At 33.7% G+C, this 19918-nt stretch overlaps 2 protein-coding genes across 3 annotated transcripts; one reads left to right on the forward strand and one right to left on the reverse strand.

Moving 5' to 3' along the window:
• The first annotated feature begins 11169 nt into the window (after nucleotides 1–11169).
• LOC145000402 (photolyase 1) lies at nucleotides 11170–13409 on the forward strand. The gene is made up of 8 exons (XM_078959624.1): nucleotides 11170–11592; nucleotides 11658–12242; nucleotides 12317–12474; nucleotides 12544–12580; nucleotides 12682–12740; nucleotides 12826–12907; nucleotides 12986–13057; nucleotides 13148–13409. The coding sequence occupies exons 1-8, from the start codon at nucleotides 11233–11235 to the stop codon at nucleotides 13319–13321; spliced, it is 1527 nt and encodes a 508-aa protein (XP_078815750.1). The 5' UTR covers nucleotides 11170–11232; the 3' UTR covers nucleotides 13322–13409.
• Nucleotides 13410–13424: 15 nt separating this feature from the next.
• LOC145000401 (SNARE-interacting protein KEULE-like) lies at nucleotides 13425–18618 on the reverse strand. Of its 2 annotated transcripts, XM_078959622.1 has the most exons (21): nucleotides 18370–18618; nucleotides 17930–17991; nucleotides 17773–17854; nucleotides 17508–17586; nucleotides 17372–17422; nucleotides 17169–17265; nucleotides 17049–17081; nucleotides 16845–16970; nucleotides 16366–16554; nucleotides 16185–16268; nucleotides 16001–16099; nucleotides 15840–15910; nucleotides 15494–15590; nucleotides 15262–15384; nucleotides 15076–15171; nucleotides 14844–14960; nucleotides 14692–14769; nucleotides 14406–14599; nucleotides 14234–14327; nucleotides 14055–14144; nucleotides 13425–13552 (listed from the first exon to the last, which is right to left on the reverse strand). In XM_078959622.1, the coding sequence occupies exons 1-21, from the start codon at nucleotides 18440–18442 to the stop codon at nucleotides 13481–13483; spliced, it is 2007 nt and encodes a 668-aa protein (XP_078815748.1). In that variant the 5' UTR covers nucleotides 18443–18618; the 3' UTR covers nucleotides 13425–13480. The 2 variants fall into 2 exon arrangements, with proteins under 2 accessions (XP_078815748.1, XP_078815749.1); XM_078959623.1 differs by lacking the exons at nucleotides 17930–17991; nucleotides 18370–18618 and having other exon boundaries at nucleotides 17744–17833.
• Between the last annotated feature and the right edge of the window lie 1300 nt (nucleotides 18619–19918).

Genomic DNA, 19918 nt, shown 5'->3' on the forward strand with positions numbered 1-19918 from the left:
CACAACACAACTAAATAGTAACCCCAAACTAAAAACATGCCTTAATTAACTATATATATAATTTAATTTACATATATACCGTATATACATAACTTCATCACATTGATGATGCCCTCTTGAAATGTAGATCATTCCAAGCAAATAAATTGCCTCATGATGATCTTCATCTGCTGCTTGTCTCAACAAAGTCAATTCTAAATCAAAATTGTCATAATAAAAGCACTCATCCTGTTGACAGAATAACAATATCAATATATAACATCAATGACATTAAATATTAATAAATGGTATAGATTACATATAATTACTGAAACTAGACATACAATTCCTTGTCTGAACATGGCTTCAATGTTATTATGCAATGCACATATGCGTATAAGTAAATCAGCTTTCAGATTTTTGGGACCCATTCCTTCAAACATGTCAATGCATTTTGTTCTGTACACTTGAGGATCACCCCCCGCTTCATACATATTCTTTGAACTTCAAAAATTTAAATACGTAATAAATAACAAATAAATAAAGTTGTATTTCATCAAATATACATTCATTAGTTGATGTTTATTGAGAATTACCAAAGTCTTGCAGAGACGATGTCTTTCGCAGATTTTGCCCTAATACTACATATATCCAACTCAAAATCTCTAGTTGGAGATCATCTAACGAACGACGACTTCTAGTATTCGACATTCTAACTACAAAATACACATTGGAGTAGTTGATTTCATTTTTTTTTTCAAATTAAGCGTAACTATGAAAAACAGTGTAACAGGGTATGGAAAAAAAAAACTTACTTTATGATGATCTGGTCGCGAGCAGTACATGAGTCTCTATTATCGGAGAAAATCATTTTTAAGAACGATTATCCTTCGACGATTTGGGGGATTTAGTGTTTGTATGCAGATTTATCGTCCGAAAAAGTTGAAATGTTTTGAATGGTTGAAATACTGAAATGCCACCGTGACATCAGAGGTATGATGACGCCTTAACAATTTAGAGTGCAAAAAGATCAAATTGTCCTTGAAATCATTCCAAATATGTGAATATTAAGGGTATTTGTGTCAAAACACATTATTCAAATATTATAACCTTTTATAGTTAGGTAACAGTGGACTTTTGATTGTTGAAATGATAAAGACAAAAATGACATATATATCATAATCCATAATGTAATACATTTATATTAACATTTCACCAAATTACTAGTATATATTCATGTGTGTGTGTGTATATATATATATATATATATATATATATATATATATATTAAAAGTGGAACAAGATTTTAACAATAAATTTTTTTACTTTAGATTTTAGACATTATAGTTTTCTTTTGTTGCCACTTTTAGTCCCTATGTTTATAATAACTTTTTTTACTTTGATTTTAGCCACACTGCTTTTCCTTTATTGCCACTTTTAGTCCCTATGTTTATGCCTTTACAATTTTACCCCATACAAAGCATGAGTTCTCCACTAGTTGGTGTTAAACCAAATTACCAAATCCAAAATAAAATACATGTATGTTTATTCCTTTACAGTTGTATTTTATATGTATTTAATATTAGGAAAGAACACACATTTGCTACATACAACTATAATCACAATACAATATAAACACTAATATTGAAAGTCCAAAACACATTATTCAAACATCATTCCAAACTTTTACTCTTTTAGTCCCTTATTAATAACACAACATATTTACTAATCAAATAACAACATCAATTAATTACTTATCAAGTAAATTACTATATATTCATATATTAAAACAAAAGAATATACATAGAATAAATTGTCATAATATGAAAGTACATATCAACAAACTACTCATAAATTATACCAAACTCCCTAGAAAACCTAACGAAACAAGAATCCCACAAACAACTTTCACACCTAAACACCCATTTGTATCCATTCACAAAAGCGTCTGACACGCTAATTACAGATTTATGCATTGCACAAGTTCTATGGAAGCCATGGAAGTGTACATGTTTCCTCCCCTCCCTATTTAAGTTGAGATGAACCTTAGAACAAGTTGCTCTAAGATTCCACTTACATTTTGCTCTGCAGTAAGCATTATTGAACATGCCCAAAGCTTCCTGCTTCCTATGTCTCCCTTCAGCCATTAGCATCATTCCCAGAACAAATGTTGAATCCAAATGTCCCAATGCAGATGCTTCTTCAAGCATCGTTTTCCCTTCATGTTCAGCTTCTAAGAAAAATAACATTATCTAAAAAAACATTAAACACATAATTTCTAGTTAAAGTTATGCAAAACAAGAAACAAATTAATTAATACTATGCATATATATATATATATATATATATATATATATATATATATATATATAACAACGTACCAATCCATTCCTGAACAGAATATTTGGGTTTCTCATCTTTATGCATTTGTTGACAACTGCATGTTTCTGGTCAGACCAACCACAGAATCATAATCCATCTAACTCCATGTGGTTATATACTTCATCCGTTTTTCTTACCTCGTTGAAGAATCTGAAACTGCAAACGAAACACAATATTCACTCCATAATGTAAAGACAACTCAAATACACTTGTGAAATAGAACGATCGAAGAAAAAACTTACACACTCTTCATCCTGAAAGCGTCAATTGCTAAATTTTTTCCCAAGTCGACTGTTATTTTCTCCATCACTTCCAATGGAATGTCTGTTAGCGATTTCATTTGATTTCTTGATTGCATCTTCGAAGAAGTACTAGCTTCCATAATAATAAACCTTCACTAAGATAACGATTTTGCGAAAATGATTTTAGGGTTTTTTGACTGTCAGAATTTTGAAATTGGGGTTGTTTGTAAGTGACTAAAATAAGATTGAAGAACTGAAACAACGTGTTTCGTTGGAAAACATTATGGTGCCTAGAAAATGTTCTATTTTAAAATGACCAAATTGTCCTCATACATACAATAACTCATATTTAATTAGTAAGGGTAGTTTTGTCAAAAGTTATAATTAAAAGAAAAATCAATTTCTATTTTAATACACAACCGACACAAATGATATATGTTGACCAATGACCCATATGTCATCCATGGATGCCATAAACAACTACCATGTTATGAGACAATTGGGTATCCAGAGTGGTGAGACTTCTCAAAAGGGCCTCAAAAGAAGATAGGCCAAGCAAAAGCCGCCATCTCCACAAAAGATGAATCGGCTCCCGTTGCTGCACATGTTGAAAAAGTGAACGAATCTGGTATGTCTGAAACTAATCATACTATAGATGGTAGCTAGATTATTGACACAGGAGTGACTGATCTTATGACAAATGATCCATGTAAACTCGTATCTATTTGTAATCCTAAACACTCTAAAGTCCTCACTAACAATAGAGGATTTGCCCATGTTACCTGTGAAGGACTAGTATACATATCAGACTCCATGAATCTTGATAAAGTTCTTATTATTCCTTCGTTATCTTCTAATATGTTTTGCATATCACAAAGTACAAAAATCTAAATTGTTTCGCAACCTTCTGGCCTGATGAATGTATGTTCCAGGATATCAAGACTCAGAAGATTCTTAGCTATGATACTAGAAGGGGAAAGTTGTGACAACTGTCAAATTTCGGTCAAGACAAAGTCAACCGAAGTCAACAAGTCAAACCGTTTGACTCAATTTGCCCTTGGGTACTAGAATTTACATTATGAAACTTCTACATAACTCTCTATTCTAATGAGGAATCATAAAGCAAAAAGTGCGAACACCTAGATCTCCTTAACCTAGAATTGTGGTACGTGGCGAGCCAAACCGATAAAACAATGTTGCATACTCATCGGGAGTGTGTAAGATCCTTAAACAAGGCTTAACAGGGTTTACGAACCATGCATTGCGATGCCGGACACTCACAATTATGACACATGGAACCTCTCTCAATCGTTTTCACTCTATCTCTCTCTATGTCAAATCTCTCCCAAATCTCTCCAAGTATGTGAAATCTCTCTCAAATATCTCTATGTATTATAAATCTCTCCAAGAATGTTAAATCTCTCCCAAATCCCTCTAAGTATGTGAAATCTCTCTCAAATATCTCTCTGTATGAGAAATCTCTCCAAGAATGTCAAATCTCTCCCAAATCTCTCCAAGTATGTGAAATCTCTCTCAAATATCTCTCTGTATGAGAAATCTCTCCAAGAATGTCAAATCTCTCCCAAATCTCTCCAAGTATGTGAAAACTCTCGCAAATATCTCTGTGTATGAGAAATCTCTCCAAGAATGTCAAATCTCTCCCAAATCTCTCCAAGTGTGAGAAATCTCTCCCAAATCTCTCTCAAAAGTTTCCCGTAACTTTTTAGAATCATTCGGGTCATTCCGGCCTTTAACCGGGTCAAAAACGGCTTAAAACGGGGTAAAAACGAGAAAACGGGACCTTAGGAACCGAAACCCTTCTCAAGGAGCCGAAGCTCCTTAAGGCCGAAAGCACCTTGGACAGACTGAGCCTCTGTTGGCCGAAACCGGAGGACCGAATCACTATAGCTGAGACCGAGCCTCGGTCTCTGTTGCTTCTCACTCTCTGTCACCTCCTCTGTTCGCTTCTCGTACCTTCTGTCGCTTCTCGCACGTTCGGTCGCTTCTTCTCCGCCTCTCTGTCTCTACTCCGCCTCTCTGTCTCTATTCCACCTCTCTTCCCCTCTCGGTCTCTGCTCTCTCTTCTCTCCTCTCTGTCTCTTCTCGCGCCTCTCTGTCTCTTCCCTCCTCTCGGTCTCTGCTCCCTCTCTTCTCTTCTCCTCTCTCGGTTCCCTCTCTCTCCTTTCTCCCCTCTCGGTTCCTACTCTCCCACTTCTTCCCTCTCGGTTTCTACCCTCCCTCCTCTCGGTTTCAGCATCAGAAGGCCGAACCTCAGCCAGATTTCGGAAATTTGTCACTTTTAGCCCATTTTTGATATTTTTAACATTTTAAGCCCGTTTTTCGTGATTTTAAAGCGGGATTTTCTCAAGAAATTATATTTTAACATAATAAACTCTAAATATTCATAATTTAAACATATTTTGATGAAAATCATTATTTAAATAATAAAAATCAAATGGTGAATTATTAAAGGTGGAGTGTTGACTTTGCCTTATCCAATGTCACAAGCAACCACCCCACACCCACTCTTTGACTAACCACACCTCCCCACCTTACCTAAGTCACTTCAATGTCCCTTACACTCAAATTACACTCATTCCCACGTTTTTAGAGCTGGAACAAACATCCTCTCTCCTCATTTCTCTCATTTTCTGTCATTTCACTAAGTATCAAACACCACTTTTCTCTCAAACTTTTTCTCCACCAAACTCGAGATTCAAGGCTGATTATCAAGTGTTCTTCCACATTTGGTAAGCATAATCCATTCTCCTTATGATTATCTCACTTATTTCCACTCAAATCATGGATATCTTACACAAACTCCATCATATTTGTGTTAGAGCTTCGAATCTTCAAGTGATTCTTCAAGTGTTCTTGGCTTGAACACTTCTCTTCTTCAACACTTATCTACTGAAATCACTCAAGGTGAGTTCATACCCCTACATTTTCATGTTTTCTCAAGTTTTCAGGGGGGGGGGGGGGATACAAGTTAAAACACTAAGAACATAACTAAAATTTTCTAACAGCCTTCATCAGAAAAGTTCAACTCCACTCACGGACTATTTTGGGCATCTTAAACATTTTTGTTTTCAAAATTGTACAAGGTGCAAATAGTTCAAGTTTTTAGCTTTAAAATGACTACTTGCACATCTCCATACGATTTTTCTACAATTTATGGTGATTTTTACAAAACTGCCTATCATTTCAAACAACAATCCGGACCAGTCTGTGATTATGGACTTTTTCACCCAAGTTGGAGGTCATTAAAAATCGTGATAAAAATTATGAATAAACTAGACACATTTTTTGAACTTTCAGAATTTACGGATCTAGTTTTCGACTTCGTATGATTTTTCTATGATTTTTCCAAAACAGGGCAGAATGACTAAAGTTAGCCAACAGTATGTAAATATCATAACACTTTGTATTATGTTGAGCAAAGTGTATAATCATAAGTTCTAATTATTGAATGTGTTTCCTTGTTAGTTTATCATCATGAACTGAAACTAAGCCATTCATAATAAATATTATTCATTCATTTTAGAACACGTATATTAAACTATAAAAAGTATAGTTTGATAAATTCATAACACTAATACATTTCCATAAAAGAGTTCATACATATTACATACATTTTAGATAAATTATAATAGGTATAGTTTATGATACATCACTCAACACACTCGTACAAAACGGGTACATTCATACAAGAAAGATTTATATTCACACACATTTCACGTAAACTTGTTAACCTATATTGTGAGACTCTCTCTCTCTCTCTCTCTCTCTCTCTCTCTCTCTCTCCCCGTACGTCCGAGTGCGGGATATAATTCCTGGTAGTTATAATCAGAATCTCCTTCAGGGAGAACGTGATACTTGTATATAGATCTATATTGGGTTTGACACCCCACACCTTGCTGCTAGCTACAGTGGGACCTGCAAGTCTACGGGTGACAAATGTCATTTTAGTTTTCGCGACGCCTGAGAACGTCGTGGCAGGTTCACATAGTCATAGTATGATTATAGCGACTCACATAGGGATATAACAATCCATAAGTTTACGGGATTTTATTTTTAAAACCTAAATGAGTTTTATATTGATTTAAAATCACTTTTTATCTCTATGAGTACAGATATTACTGTACACTTTTGGTTTTGGTAGTTACGACTACACATCATTTGAAACCACATTTATACTTTTAAGTATGGTCAATACTTGTTATTTCTCGGTCCTCTAATTTAGGACTACATATATATAAAGTATTAATAAACATGATAACATACAGAAATTTCATTTAATTCAAACGCGTCCATATCCATTTAAGCACATAACATTTTCTATTAATAAGAAAGGTTAATTATACATTTTGGTCTTCAGTCATAAGACTACATTACACAAATTTTAAAGAAAATATCGGATTTTCTGGATACATATTCTAACGCTTTTACAAGGAAAACGATTTACTTTTCTAACGAAATCTCTTATGAACTCACCAACCTTTGTCTTGACACTTTTCAAAACTACTTGTATTCTCAGGAATTCAGTGAAAACAGGAAATCAACAACGTTTTGAGGATGGGACGATAAATCGTCAAACAGTTCATTTTGTATCATAATGTAATTGATGTGAATCATGTAAACATGCGCTTTGATGTAACGTTTTCAATTATATTTGTGTTGGTTGTATTTACTTTGAGCACTATTATACTCATTGTTGTGATACTCTACATGAAGTCCTCCACCCCCGGACGTTTCCGCCATCCTTGGTTTGGGGGTGTGACAAAAGTTGTATTATCTCGAAGATCAAAAGCATGGTGAAGATCTTAACATAGGGATAGCTCAAGAAAATAAAACGATGACATGGATGTGGCATTGTAGATTAGGACATTTATCTTTTAATTACCTTCGAAAATTAAAACCAAGCTTGTTTACTAGGAAAAATGATGGTTTCAAATGTGCTATTTGTGAAATGGCAAAAAGTCATAAAACTTCATATTATCCAAGTAATAATAAAAGTGTGATTCCTTTTATGACTATTCACTCTGATGTGTAGGGCCCAACTCGAATCTCTACATATAATGGTGCTCGGTATTTTGTAACCTTTATTGATGAATGTACCCTTATAATATGGATTACCCTTCCCAAGCACAAGGGATAAGTATGCATTGTATTCCAATAACTATATTGAACGGTTAAAGCGCAATACAAGTGTGATATCCAGGTTCTTTAGTTTGATAATGGAACCAAGTATGTCGATCAAGAGATGGAAAAATTCTACAAAGACAATTCAATAAGGCACCAAACGTCGTGTATTGGAACTCCCCAACAAAACAGATTAGTAGAGAGGATAAATAGACAAATGATGGAGATTGTTTTGTGTATCATTGTTGGACATGAAATCCCATGCATATATTGGGGAGAGGCAATTCGATCCACGACTTACCTCATAAACAAAATCCCATCTAGAGTAACTGAATTTAAAACACCTATCCAAAAGCTTCATGAACTCGTAGCAGTCCCACCATGCATCAACCTGGAGCCAAGGGTGTTTGGTTGCACAACATATGTACATCAAAATCTTGGAAAACTTGACCCTCAAGCTGTCAAGTGTGTCTTTCTTGGGTACGTAGATTTCAAAAAGGGTTACTGGTGCTACGACCCCACAGAAAAAAAAGATGTACATTACCAGAGATATTGTGTTTCATGAGAATATTTCTTTTCTTGGAAATGAATGCTCTCTTCAAGGGGAGAAATAATTTATTTTTGAGGAAGAGAACACACATCAATAGAATGAACAAGGATATCAAGAAGACGAAAACCTAAACTTTCTAGTGAATGAATATGACAATGATGAAACTGTAGAAGAAGGAATAAATAAATGATAATGGAGAAGATGGGATAGATATGGAAGCTACTGTTGAAGAACAAGATGATATGACTTCCCCAACTGTCACCATTACCAAAAACATCCATAAATCTGATGAGGTTGATTCTTTTTTGCATCTTAATGCTCATAACGTCTCTCCTAAACCTACTTCCAGGTGTCCTGTAAGGCAAAATCGTGGTCTCCTCAAAAGCAATACCATCCCAGTCTGAAAGCAAAGGCAAATTACCTAATAAAATATTACGTATCATCTCACCAGCTTGCTAAATCTCAAGCCCTTCTGATTGAACAATTGTCATCCGTGTCCATTCCGAATAACGTCCACAAAGCACTTTTGGACCAAAAACGGAAGAAAGCTATGAATGATGAAATGAAGGCCTTATAGAAGAATCGTACTTGGGAATTGGTGACTCTTCCTCCCGGAAAGAAACTTTTGGGATGCAGGTGGATATACACGGTTAAACTTAACTTGGATGGGAACTTCAACATGTATAAAGCGAGACTTGTAGCTAAAGGATACACGCACAAATATGGAATCGATTATGGAGATACGTTTACTCCAGTAGCAAAAATAAATACCATTGGTATCCTTAGAAGTCTATAACAACGATTCAAGATTGGTCGTTAAGATAGTTTGATGTGAAAAATGCCTTCCTAAATGACCATATTGAAGATGAGGTATACATGGAACCTCCTCTCGAGATGAATGTCAAAGACAAAGTGTGTAAACTAAAAAGAGCATTATATGGGTTGAAACAATCTCCTCGAGCATAGTTTGGAAGGTTTTCGAATTTCATGAAGAATATTGGATACATACAAAGTGATGTCGATCACACCCTCTTTGTTAAGAGACAAAAGAAGAACATAACAACATTGATTGTATATGTAGACGATATGGTAATCACATGCAATGATCAAAAGGAAATAACGAGTCTTTATAAAGTTCTAGCAGCTGAATTCGAACTAAAGGATCTTGAGGAATTGAAATACTTCTTGGGTATAGAACTTGAAAGATCAAAACGAGGCATATAAAGAAATATATTAACGACTACCGACCAATCGATACCGACCAATCGATACACCGATTGAAAGATCAAAACGAGGCATATAAAGCGAGACTGGCAGAAACATGTACGCTTGACTACCGACCAATCGATACACCGATTGAAGTCAATCATGGGTTAATGATTCATTCGGATCAAGTACCGACAAATAAAGAAATATATTAACGACTTTTTGGGAAGTTGATTTACTTGTCTCACACGAGACTCGACATAACATATGTTGTTAGCGTGATGAGTCAGTTATGCATGCTCCTAGTGCAGACCATATGGAAACAATGTACCAAATCCTGAGATACCTGAAGTCCTATCTCGTAAAAGGATTGTACTTCGCAAAGAATCAAAGTAGAGGGGTGAGCGGATATACGGATGCAGATTGGCCTGGAGACGGAACATATGGAAAGTCAACATCGGGATATTTCACATTTGTTCGGGGTAATCTAGTCAAATGGAGAAGTAAAAAGCAGAAGGTCGTTTCTAGATCAAGTGCAGAATCTAAACTTTGAGGAATGGTTCATGTGTCTGTGAATTGTTGTGGATTAAGCGAATTTCGCAAGACTTAGGGATCACTCTCACTAATCCAATGAAGTTAAGCTGTGATAATCAAGCTGCTGTGAAAATAGCAAATAACCCGATTCAACACGATAGAACGAAGCATGTCGAGGTTGATCGTCATTTCATTAAAGGCCATCTAGAAAAAGGTATTGTCGAACTTCCATTGGTGCCTTCAAAAGATCAACCGGTGGACATCCCGACAAAGGTGTATGTGGGAAGATTTGTCATAGCTCTCTTGACAAGTTGGGGAAGATAGATATCCATTCTCCACATTGAGAGGGAATGTTGTCGAGAGCTAAATAAGCGATTAATTTTTTTCAATTCCCCTCTTAATGGTGTTGTATATTCCATAGTTATAGGATATATAGCTTCGTGTTTTTTCACAGTTTCCTTATCTCTAGTATTGTAAATCTATGTATTTAAGTTCTTGATCAATTGGTGAAATAAATATGAAAAATGTTCTTGTACCTTTAAGACCCTTGTTCTACATACTTGTTGGACCAGACATACCCGATTTTATACCCGAACTGATTTTACTTGATTCAAAAAACCGAAAACCGAACACATTCTAGAAAATTAGTTCAAGTCCAAATCTGATCCAAAAATCCATACGGAACCCTAACTTGAACACTCAGTTTCTCCCTATTCTAATAAAAGAATAGTTTTATTTTTCTATTGATATGTATAAATAGTATTAGAATTCTCCATTAATATTATGTCATTTATTGCCACTTGTCAAACTATTGATTATACATTTCAAATTTTAAAATTTTCACTCTAATTACATTAAATTAATAATTGATTTTCCATTTTAAAATTTCTAACTATAATTATATTAAATTAATAACATTAGATTAAATTAATATAAAAATTTAATTAATTTTAACGGCGAAAATAGGTTTGGAAGTTGAAGCTTTCATGAAAGAGGTAGTGTGCGCCTGCGGTCGCATCTAATTTAATATATTTTCGATGATGACGTGTACTACACATATGCCAATCAAAGTTGACGACGTGTCAACTTCCAAACCACAACCACCCTTCAGTTTCCCTCCATTTTCATCTTTTTAACACAACTCCCCGGCGACAGCCATGCGTCTCTCCCTTCCTAGTCCTGACGGCATCTTCTTCGATGGGCACCGCCGCCGCCGCCGCCGCTTCCTCTCTAATCGAATCCACAGCCGTCCAATTAGGCAGAATTAGGGTTCTTAAGGAGGGAATCCACCAACATCTTCAACCGTCATCTTCGTCATCTAATGTCGGTCCTGTTGTATACTGGATGTTTAGAGATCAGCGATTGAGAGATAACTGGGCGTTGATTCATGCCGTTGATCAGGCCAACAGACGCAATGTACCTGTTGCGGTTGCATTTAATCTGTTCGATCAGTTCTTAGGCGCAAAAGCTCGTCAATTAGGGTTTATGCTACGAGGATTACAACAACTTCATAACGAAATCGAACAAACTCTTCAAATACCTTTCTTCTTATTCCAGGTAAGTTACAATTCACGATTTCATTTTTGATATCGCTTCCGTTACTCAATCGAGAGACGATGTAGGGAGAAGCAGTAGAGACGATTCCAAGCTTTCTAGAAGAATGTGGAGCATCGCTTTTGGTTACAGATTTTTCACCTCTGAGACAAGTTCGTCGCTGGAAAGAAGAAATTAGCAAGAGAGTATCTGATTCTGTATCGATTCATGAAGTTGATGCACACAACATAGTACCTCTATGGATAGCATCAAATAAGTTAGAGTACGGCGCTAGAACCATAAGACGAAAGATCAACAACTTGCTTCCTGACTATCTGATCGATTTTCCACCATTAAAGTCTCAGAATACAAACTGGAGTTGTTCTGGAAACAGTTCCATCGATTGGGAGACACTTATTGCAGATGTAGTAAAGAAAGGAGATGAAGTTCCTGAGATTGATTGGTGCAAACCAGGAGAAGCTTCTGCGTTAAAGACATTGATGGGGAACGAAAAAGGTTTCTTAACAAGCAGATTGAAGAACTACTCCAAAGATCGAAACAATCCATTGAAACCCGAAGGACTTTCTGGTCTTTCTCCTTTCCTCCATTTTGGTCAGATTTCAGCTCAGCGTTGTGCTCTTGAGGCACGTAAAGTACGCAAAGTTAATCCACAGGTAATTAGGAGTTTTGTTTTCACATAATCTGAACTCTGAAGTCAGATTTCATCATTTCTTTTGACATTTTGAAGTCAGTTGATGCGTTCTTGGAGGAATTGATTGTGCGAAGGGAGTTATCAGATAATTTCTGCTATTATCAGCCTCAATACGACTCTTTACAGGGTGCATGGGATTGGGCTCGTAACTCACTCATGGAGCATGCTTTAGACAAACGTGAACATTTGTACACGTAAGTAACTACATTGACTTTTTTGGTTGTTTTAATCTTTGATTGATATGGCTCAAATATGATATGCAGGAGGGAGGAGCTAGAGAAAGCACAAACTACAGATCCAGTAAACTACTACTACACTTTCTTGATTGATCTTATGAACATTGTAAAACTGTTTTTTAGCAAGTTTGTATATTTATTTATCCATGGCTTCTTGTTTTTCAGCTTTGGAATGCTTCTCAGTTGGAGATGGTTCATTATGGGAAGATGCATGGTTTTATGAGGTAAAGTATGATTATTTTAAAAATGGAAAAATAGAGAATCAAGAAAAATCTTCTTTATGAAATCTAACAAATAACTTGATAACAGAATGTATTGGGCAAAGAAGATACTTGAATGGACTAGTAGCCCACAAGAAGCTCTAGAAATATCGATTTATTTGAATGACAAGGTACTTTTGATAGTGTTAAATACAATAAGTATATTTAATCAGAGTACAATGCTATAATTGTGTCTTCAACCTTCACAGTATCATATTGATGGGAGAGATCCAAATGGATATGTTGGTTGTATGTGGTCGATTTGTGGGGTACACGACCAGGTTTATATTTTGTTACATTTTCTTTATTATAATTATTTACATAAAATCTAGAATTTCTGTAAATTTATTATAAATGTATTTTTATTTTAGGGTTGGCAAGAGCGACCTGTTTTTGGGAAGATAAGATACATGAACTATGCGGGTTGCAAGAGGAAATTCAACGTTGATGGATACATTGCATATGTGAAGAGATTAGTAGGAAATATCAAGAAACGAAAAGGAGAAAATTTGTTAAATAACAAAGCAAAACAACTCGTGAGTTGATTCTAATGTTTAATATGAGTAGACACTTAAATTACTTTAAGATTCAGTTTGGTTTTTATGCCGATGAATACAAGAGTTTTTTACAGAATGGTGAAAAATTAAAATAATGGAAAAAATAATCAAAAGTGAAGACGACCTGTTTGTTTATTTATACAGTCTTTAAATTTCAAGATCATCTATGGCAATCTCCTCCTCGGTTGGAGGTGGATCTGGAGTCAGCGCTTTCACTTTCTGCAAAATCAAAATCAAAAATAGGTTCTTCAACAATGAAAATGAATTTAAATTTAAAAAGGTAAATTACACTTTCATCATCATTATAAGGGAAAAGACAAACGTATTATCTCTCAATGTTTAAAAAAATACCATTATGTTATATTTTTGTCAATTAAAATGCTTTTATGTTCCCATCTTTGCTTAAATTAATGCTTCACCCTTTTATAGCAAATTTACATTTCATTATAACAATTTGTTTCATTCAAATATCCATTAAAATCAGTACAATGACCCATAAGGGATCAGAACATAAAATAGTTTTGATGGACAAAAATATAAACATAATGACTTTTTAAGCATTGGGAGAATACGTGTTTTTACGATAAATAATTAAATAAAGTACTGCATATTAATCAGAAACTTTTTTGGACCAAAATAAAAAAGATCAGCTAAATTTATAGACAAAAATGTAATTATTTAAAGATAGTCAAAAAGAAAAAGATAGAAGTAAGTTACTGACCTCGATAAATTGTGCGGGATCATCGAGACTAGATGAACCTAGAATTATTTCTCTACTCAATTTTGCTGTTAACTTGTGAATAACCCGCATCTGAAAGAATAAAATAACTTCAAGATTTTAATTATACAAGTTATTATTTCTAACCAAAAAAAAAAAAAAAAGAAGAAGAAAACTCATACCTCTGACCTAGTTGCCCCTCCAACGATAAAAACAAAAATCCGTTTACCCCTTCTCTTAATAAACTCGCTAGCTGAGCGTCTCAGAATCGAATCACTGTTTTTCCATTTGTTTTTTGCTTTTTAGTGACCACGATTTGAAAGAATTAAAAATATATATATATATATATTAGACCTTGAATAGCCATCATCAGAATTACGTGGCCTAGCCCATGTTGCTCGCCTTGATCTCATGGAGTGAGCAGCTGGAGCATCCAGTACTCTTGCTGACACAGAATGTGATGCCCCGTGAAAAGTTGGACTCGGGTCATTCATACATGGGTATTCATTCACGGGTAGCTCATTTTTGCTAAGCTTCTCTATCAGTTCCTGAAAAACATTATTATATAGTAACAATCTACTTCTAATATAACTAAAATATCAAATAATTTTTTTTAAAGTAGATTGCTATTTATCTGTACCTCAATAATAGGATAAAAGCGTGATAACTGCCAAGCCGCTTCTTCACCAGGACGATCTTTTCTAAGACCACGCCTCTTCTGAAGACAAAGAGATTGACCGGTCAAACATGAAAGTAGGATGCTATGATTATAATCAACAACTATAATTACACCTTGTTATCAAATTTTAATGGGAAGCCACTGTTTGAGGTGTTCATACTATCTGGTGCTGACTCCAGAAATCTCATATTGTAAATTGCCTTCATATCTTCAGGAAGCAAATCTGCTAACTGAACAACATAACATAATTAAAAAAAAATGATGTTATTGGCTATATTTTACAAACTACAATGCCTTGATAACAAAAATACAATGTTGTAATAGAAAAAAAAAAAAGATCCTCACCTCCAATATCTTTGCAAGTTTATCAGTCTCGAATTTCTCGGGATGAGTTGCTACATATATCATTAATAATCGGATCTTTTGTTCATCTGTTGCATCCTGAATGAAGCAACAGCATACAAGATTACTATTATGGACATGACATGTGGAATGGATACAACAAATTATTAATTCATGCTGTTTGCTCACTTGTTCTTTGAGAAACTTGATGATATCTTTTGTTCCTGCGTCTCCAAAGACAAGGTCTTGCTCTAACTGCCCCACTTCTCTAAGCCCCATCTCCCTGATAATACCATTAATCTTTCCAGCAAGCTGTTTCAGTCAAACTAATATCAGACATGGTTGACCATTATATCAACACAACCCTGGATTTTTTTTTTCTTTTTAAAAAAAAATAAAATAAATAACCTTAGAGACTTACATCAACATGGAGGGATAGTTTGTCCATTTGTTCATTATACTGTGGCAATGCTTGAACCATCTTTTGCAAGTCACGAGTAGACATCTCCCCACCATCTCTAGAAAAACAATTATGAATGTTTGTTGAATTACAAGGGTAAAATAGTCATTTAGTCTCTTTCAGACACTTTATTCATTCTAGAAAAAAGAACAAACAGACTTTATGTATACACCAACAATATTCATGTTAAATTTGATGAATATTACGAATGTTTGTAGAATTTTAAGGGTAAAATGGTCATTTGGTCTCATTCAGACATTTTATTCATTCTAGAAAAATAATAATAATAATAATAAAAGAAACAGACCTGCCATGCATCTGTGCAGCTTTATTTCTGGACACAAAATTTGTCATCTTGTCATGCAAGCGTTCACTAGCCTGACAATGAACCATTGATCAAAAACTATATAATTATATATTTTATTAAAAACAAAATTAAAAAAATCTATATATCTAGAAAAGACATACATCTGCTATATGGGAATGTCGGAGCTCCAGCCATACTGGATCATGATCCTCTAAAAAGACCTCTTTCCTTTCATAACCATCACCTATTTTGCTTGGAACCTAAGCAGTATAATTACGTGACGTATAATATAAAAAATTTCACTAACAAGATTTTATAATAATAAATAAGGTACACTACACTAACCACGTGAACATATTTATTTCCCTCCATTTCAAGTAAATCATGGCACATTGCATCATATGTCCATTCATGAATAACAGGAGCAATCTACAAGTAAAAACAAAAAACAGAGTCAGTTCCTAACTCTATACTAAAAAATCAAATTAAAGATGACAGGTGGCAGAAAAAGGAAAAATGAAAAAACCTGGTCTATGGATCTATCTAGAATGAGCAAATCACATGTTTCAATTTGTGGGAAGTGGTTGAGAGTTTTATATTTCATAAGATTATTCCAAACAGCAGCAGCAAGTTTTGTAGGGATTAGATCACAGAATGTTGTCATTGTTGTGGGGTCAAGTGATTTGGCAGCTCTGTAGCGCACAAATGGGAACTCCTAAACAAATATCAGTAAATTGTAAGAAATAGCAACGTACTCATGTTACAAATATAGACAATATACTTTATCTTTTTACTCATACTTACATTTATTTACCCATAATAACAACATGCTCACATTTTTCAACAATAATACCAATCTGTAACTCACAATAACAATGTACTTACATTTTCTTTACATATAATACAAAATATAAGTACATTAGTTATATGAAAATAAATATAAACACATTGCTATTTTTACCTTTATATTTGATAAATAGATAGGTAAAAAAAATAAACTCATACCAACATTGAAGCAAATACAGTTGCAATACGATTGGCCATGGCAGTTAAACATTCATCTCCTTTTCGGGAAAATTCTTCATCTCCATAAAGTTCTTCCAATGCGCTCCCATGATCAGTGATAAAACACTGTTATGGTATAATTTTAACTTAAATAAATCTTGTTATTAAAAAGGTAAATCAATTTATGTAAATGAGATTATATACCTGGTTATCAATGGCAAAGTACTCCAAGTTCATCTGCAGATTCCCTCAAATGTTAATATAATGAAAGAATTTATTTATATTACACAGAAAAAAGGGATAATGAAAATGTTTTAGCCAAACCTCTTTCATGCCACGTAAGCGACACTTAATAGTTGGCTCCTTTTTTATGTCAGCAACCAATTCTTTTGAAACAGATGAACTGAAGAAGACATAAGCTCTAAAAGAAGAAAGAAATCAAGTTGTAAAAAATCAACGATATTAATAGTCTTGGATACAAGATTTATAACATGAAAAAAAAAAAAGATAGATGATCTTTCACATACTCTTTATATAGAGGCGCTTTTCCAGCCATGTCAGCCAATAGGAAGTCAACACTGTATGTATTTTAACAGAAGCATAAAAGAACACAATTAAGATACTATCAGATGTTGATTTTATAAAAAAGATGAAATGGTTTACTTTTCTTTTGTTGGTTGGATGTAGTATACTGCATCCATGGAGGGCAGTGGTTGTCTTCTCTTGTGAATTTGTTCCACCACTGTAAGAAAAAAATTAACATATTATTCACCTCAATAAAATACAAATATATCAAGTGACTTCACAAGATATATTCCAATGTCATTCTTAACTCAAAATTACCAATATTGAGTAAAACATGTTGACCATTATATAAGATTAAGAAAAAAGAAATTCACATTTTGTTATACTGGCCTTTATGTCTTACATGAAACTCCTTCATCTGTGATATCTGCCATTTTGCATGAACATGACATGATTTTAACAGTAACTCTGTCCATGATGAGTACCTAAAAACATTGAGTGTAAGCTACTAACAAATAAAAAAAGAATTAATAGCAGCGTTTACTATAAGTTTCCTATACCTTCCAGTTTGATGATTTTGAGTCTGGTCTTTTTGCAGATCTGATCATTTCATACAATAATCCTGCACAATGAATGAAAGTAATGATTGAATTAACATAATATCAGAAGCATATGTGCAAATAACCAGGACAAAAGCAACTGATTTAAATTGATTCGCACATCAATTATGTAAACAGCTCCCTTAATTTTTTACGTTAGAAGCAAAGAGGCGATATTGTTTCTGAGAATTGTAATTAAACTGAAAACCACAGCTCTATAAACGTAATTTTTTCAAATTCAAACAAAGATCAAACACTAGAGCATTCAAGGTCACTTAAATAACCTGATGACGACCACAATTAAACTAAAAGGCAAACATGCATACATACATATTACATACATGGATACAGATTGATATACAACAGAAAAACAGAGAGTGAAATTGCAGAGAAAAACTCACGATCACGACTAATTTGTCTGAAATGTTTGTCCCCGTTGCCTTGGGACGACGTATCCGAATCAAACATCGACATAATTGATGGGAAATGCAAACTACTTGGATTGATCGAAGAGAAAACTCGAAATTCAAAAGAAAAAAGAGATCGTATTAAACAGTTGTTTGATGTTTTTGAAGAATAAGGAAGATGGAGATGAATTAAAGGGGTGGAAAATGGAAATGGCTGACCGGTGGGTAACCCGAACGTTACCCGCAATTTCATAAACGTTTTTCGTTTTGAATAACGGTCATGCCGGGTCAGACCGGTTCTTTCGAAGGTTCTTTGATAAGACAAATAACATGTTTATGAATTATCGGAATTTTACGATTTTTTATTTCAATATTTTTCTGATCTTTTAAAGAAAGTATTTGTTTTAATTTCCATTAGGATAAATATTATTAGTCGATCGGAGGAAAAAAAAAATACAAAAAGATAGAAGGGAAAACTACGTTCATGGTTTCGACTGTCGTAGGTGATATATGTTTGATATTTTGATTGAAACTGAATAATAGTATTTATTTAATATAACAAATATATGACTGATGTTGTTTTTATACAGAGCTAAAACATTGAATTTCAAAATATAACATTTTAAGCAAACGATAATATGTAGTTGACATTTTTAATATAAAAATATATTTTTACTGTTATTTCTGGAACAATAGAATATAAAAAGAATTCTGTTTCAAGTTAATTTAATGTTATTTCTGGAACAACAGAGAATAAAAGAATTTTGTTCCAAGTTAGTGTAATTGATATTCGTTATTTATCTGACTAAGTTGATGAATATTTTATGATGAACAGAATTAGCTTGATGGTTAACTAGCAATCAACTCTTAAATCACTAGATAATATATATATATATATATATATATATATATATATATATATATATATATATATATATATATATATATATATATATATATATATATATATATATATATATATATATATATATATTTGTCGTTGTACCTATTATTTTGTTTTAAAATATCCTTTTAATTTTTGAAGCTCTTTGCCATCGTTGTACATTGATTGTATTGTTTTCGTAGGAGTAAATGTCATCAAAGGGGAAAAGTCATTTACACGTGAAGATGAATGACAAGTCGAGAATAGAAAACCATGTGATTCACTAATCAGGTTCAGTGTTGGTGATTTTTTATCACTAATGTTATTTAAGTATAATGAGATTAATTTGTTGATCAATGTCACTTTTGACAATTATTGAACAAATCAGTATGGTGTGGAGTGCACGTTTGTTTAATTTTGTCTCTGTTGAAAGTATACTTACTGCTATTTAGGGGCGAAACCCCTAAACGAACAGGGGTCCGGGGGCAGCGCCCCTGGGAGCGGGGTCCAAGGGGCAGAGCCCCTGGCTGGAATGCGCGAATTTTATATATATATATATATATATATATATATATATATATATATATATATATATATATATATATATATATATATATATATATATATATATTATGTTACTATATTAAAATAGCATCAGAA

This window comes from Lactuca saligna, chromosome 6 (genome assembly GCF_052625555.1).
Source record: "Lactuca saligna cultivar CGN05327 chromosome 6, ASM5262555v1, whole genome shotgun sequence".
In the NCBI taxonomy this organism is placed as follows: domain Eukaryota; kingdom Viridiplantae; phylum Streptophyta; class Magnoliopsida; order Asterales; family Asteraceae; genus Lactuca; species Lactuca saligna.

Coding starts and splice junctions, on each gene's coding strand:
- LOC145000402 (XM_078959624.1), top strand. CDS start 11,233: ATGGGCACCGCCGCCGCCGCCGCCGCTTCCTCTCTAATCGAATCCACA. Junction 12,475..12,543: donor AAACGTGAACATTTGTACAC/GTAAGTAACTAC, acceptor TATGATATGCAG/GAGGGAGGAGCTAGAGAAAG. Junction 12,581..12,681: donor AAGCACAAACTACAGATCCA/GTAAACTACTAC, acceptor CTTGTTTTTCAG/CTTTGGAATGCTTCTCAGTT.
- LOC145000401 (XM_078959622.1), bottom strand. CDS start 18,442: ATGTCGATGTTTGATTCGGATACGTCGTCCCAAGGCAACGGGGACAAA. Junction 16,269..16,365: donor TAGATAGATCCATAGACCAG/GTTTTTTCATTT, acceptor TTTTACTTGTAG/ATTGCTCCTGTTATTCATGA. Junction 14,328..14,405: donor TCTGATGATGGCTATTCAAG/GTCTAATATATA, acceptor ATGGAAAAACAG/TGATTCGATTCTGAGACGCT.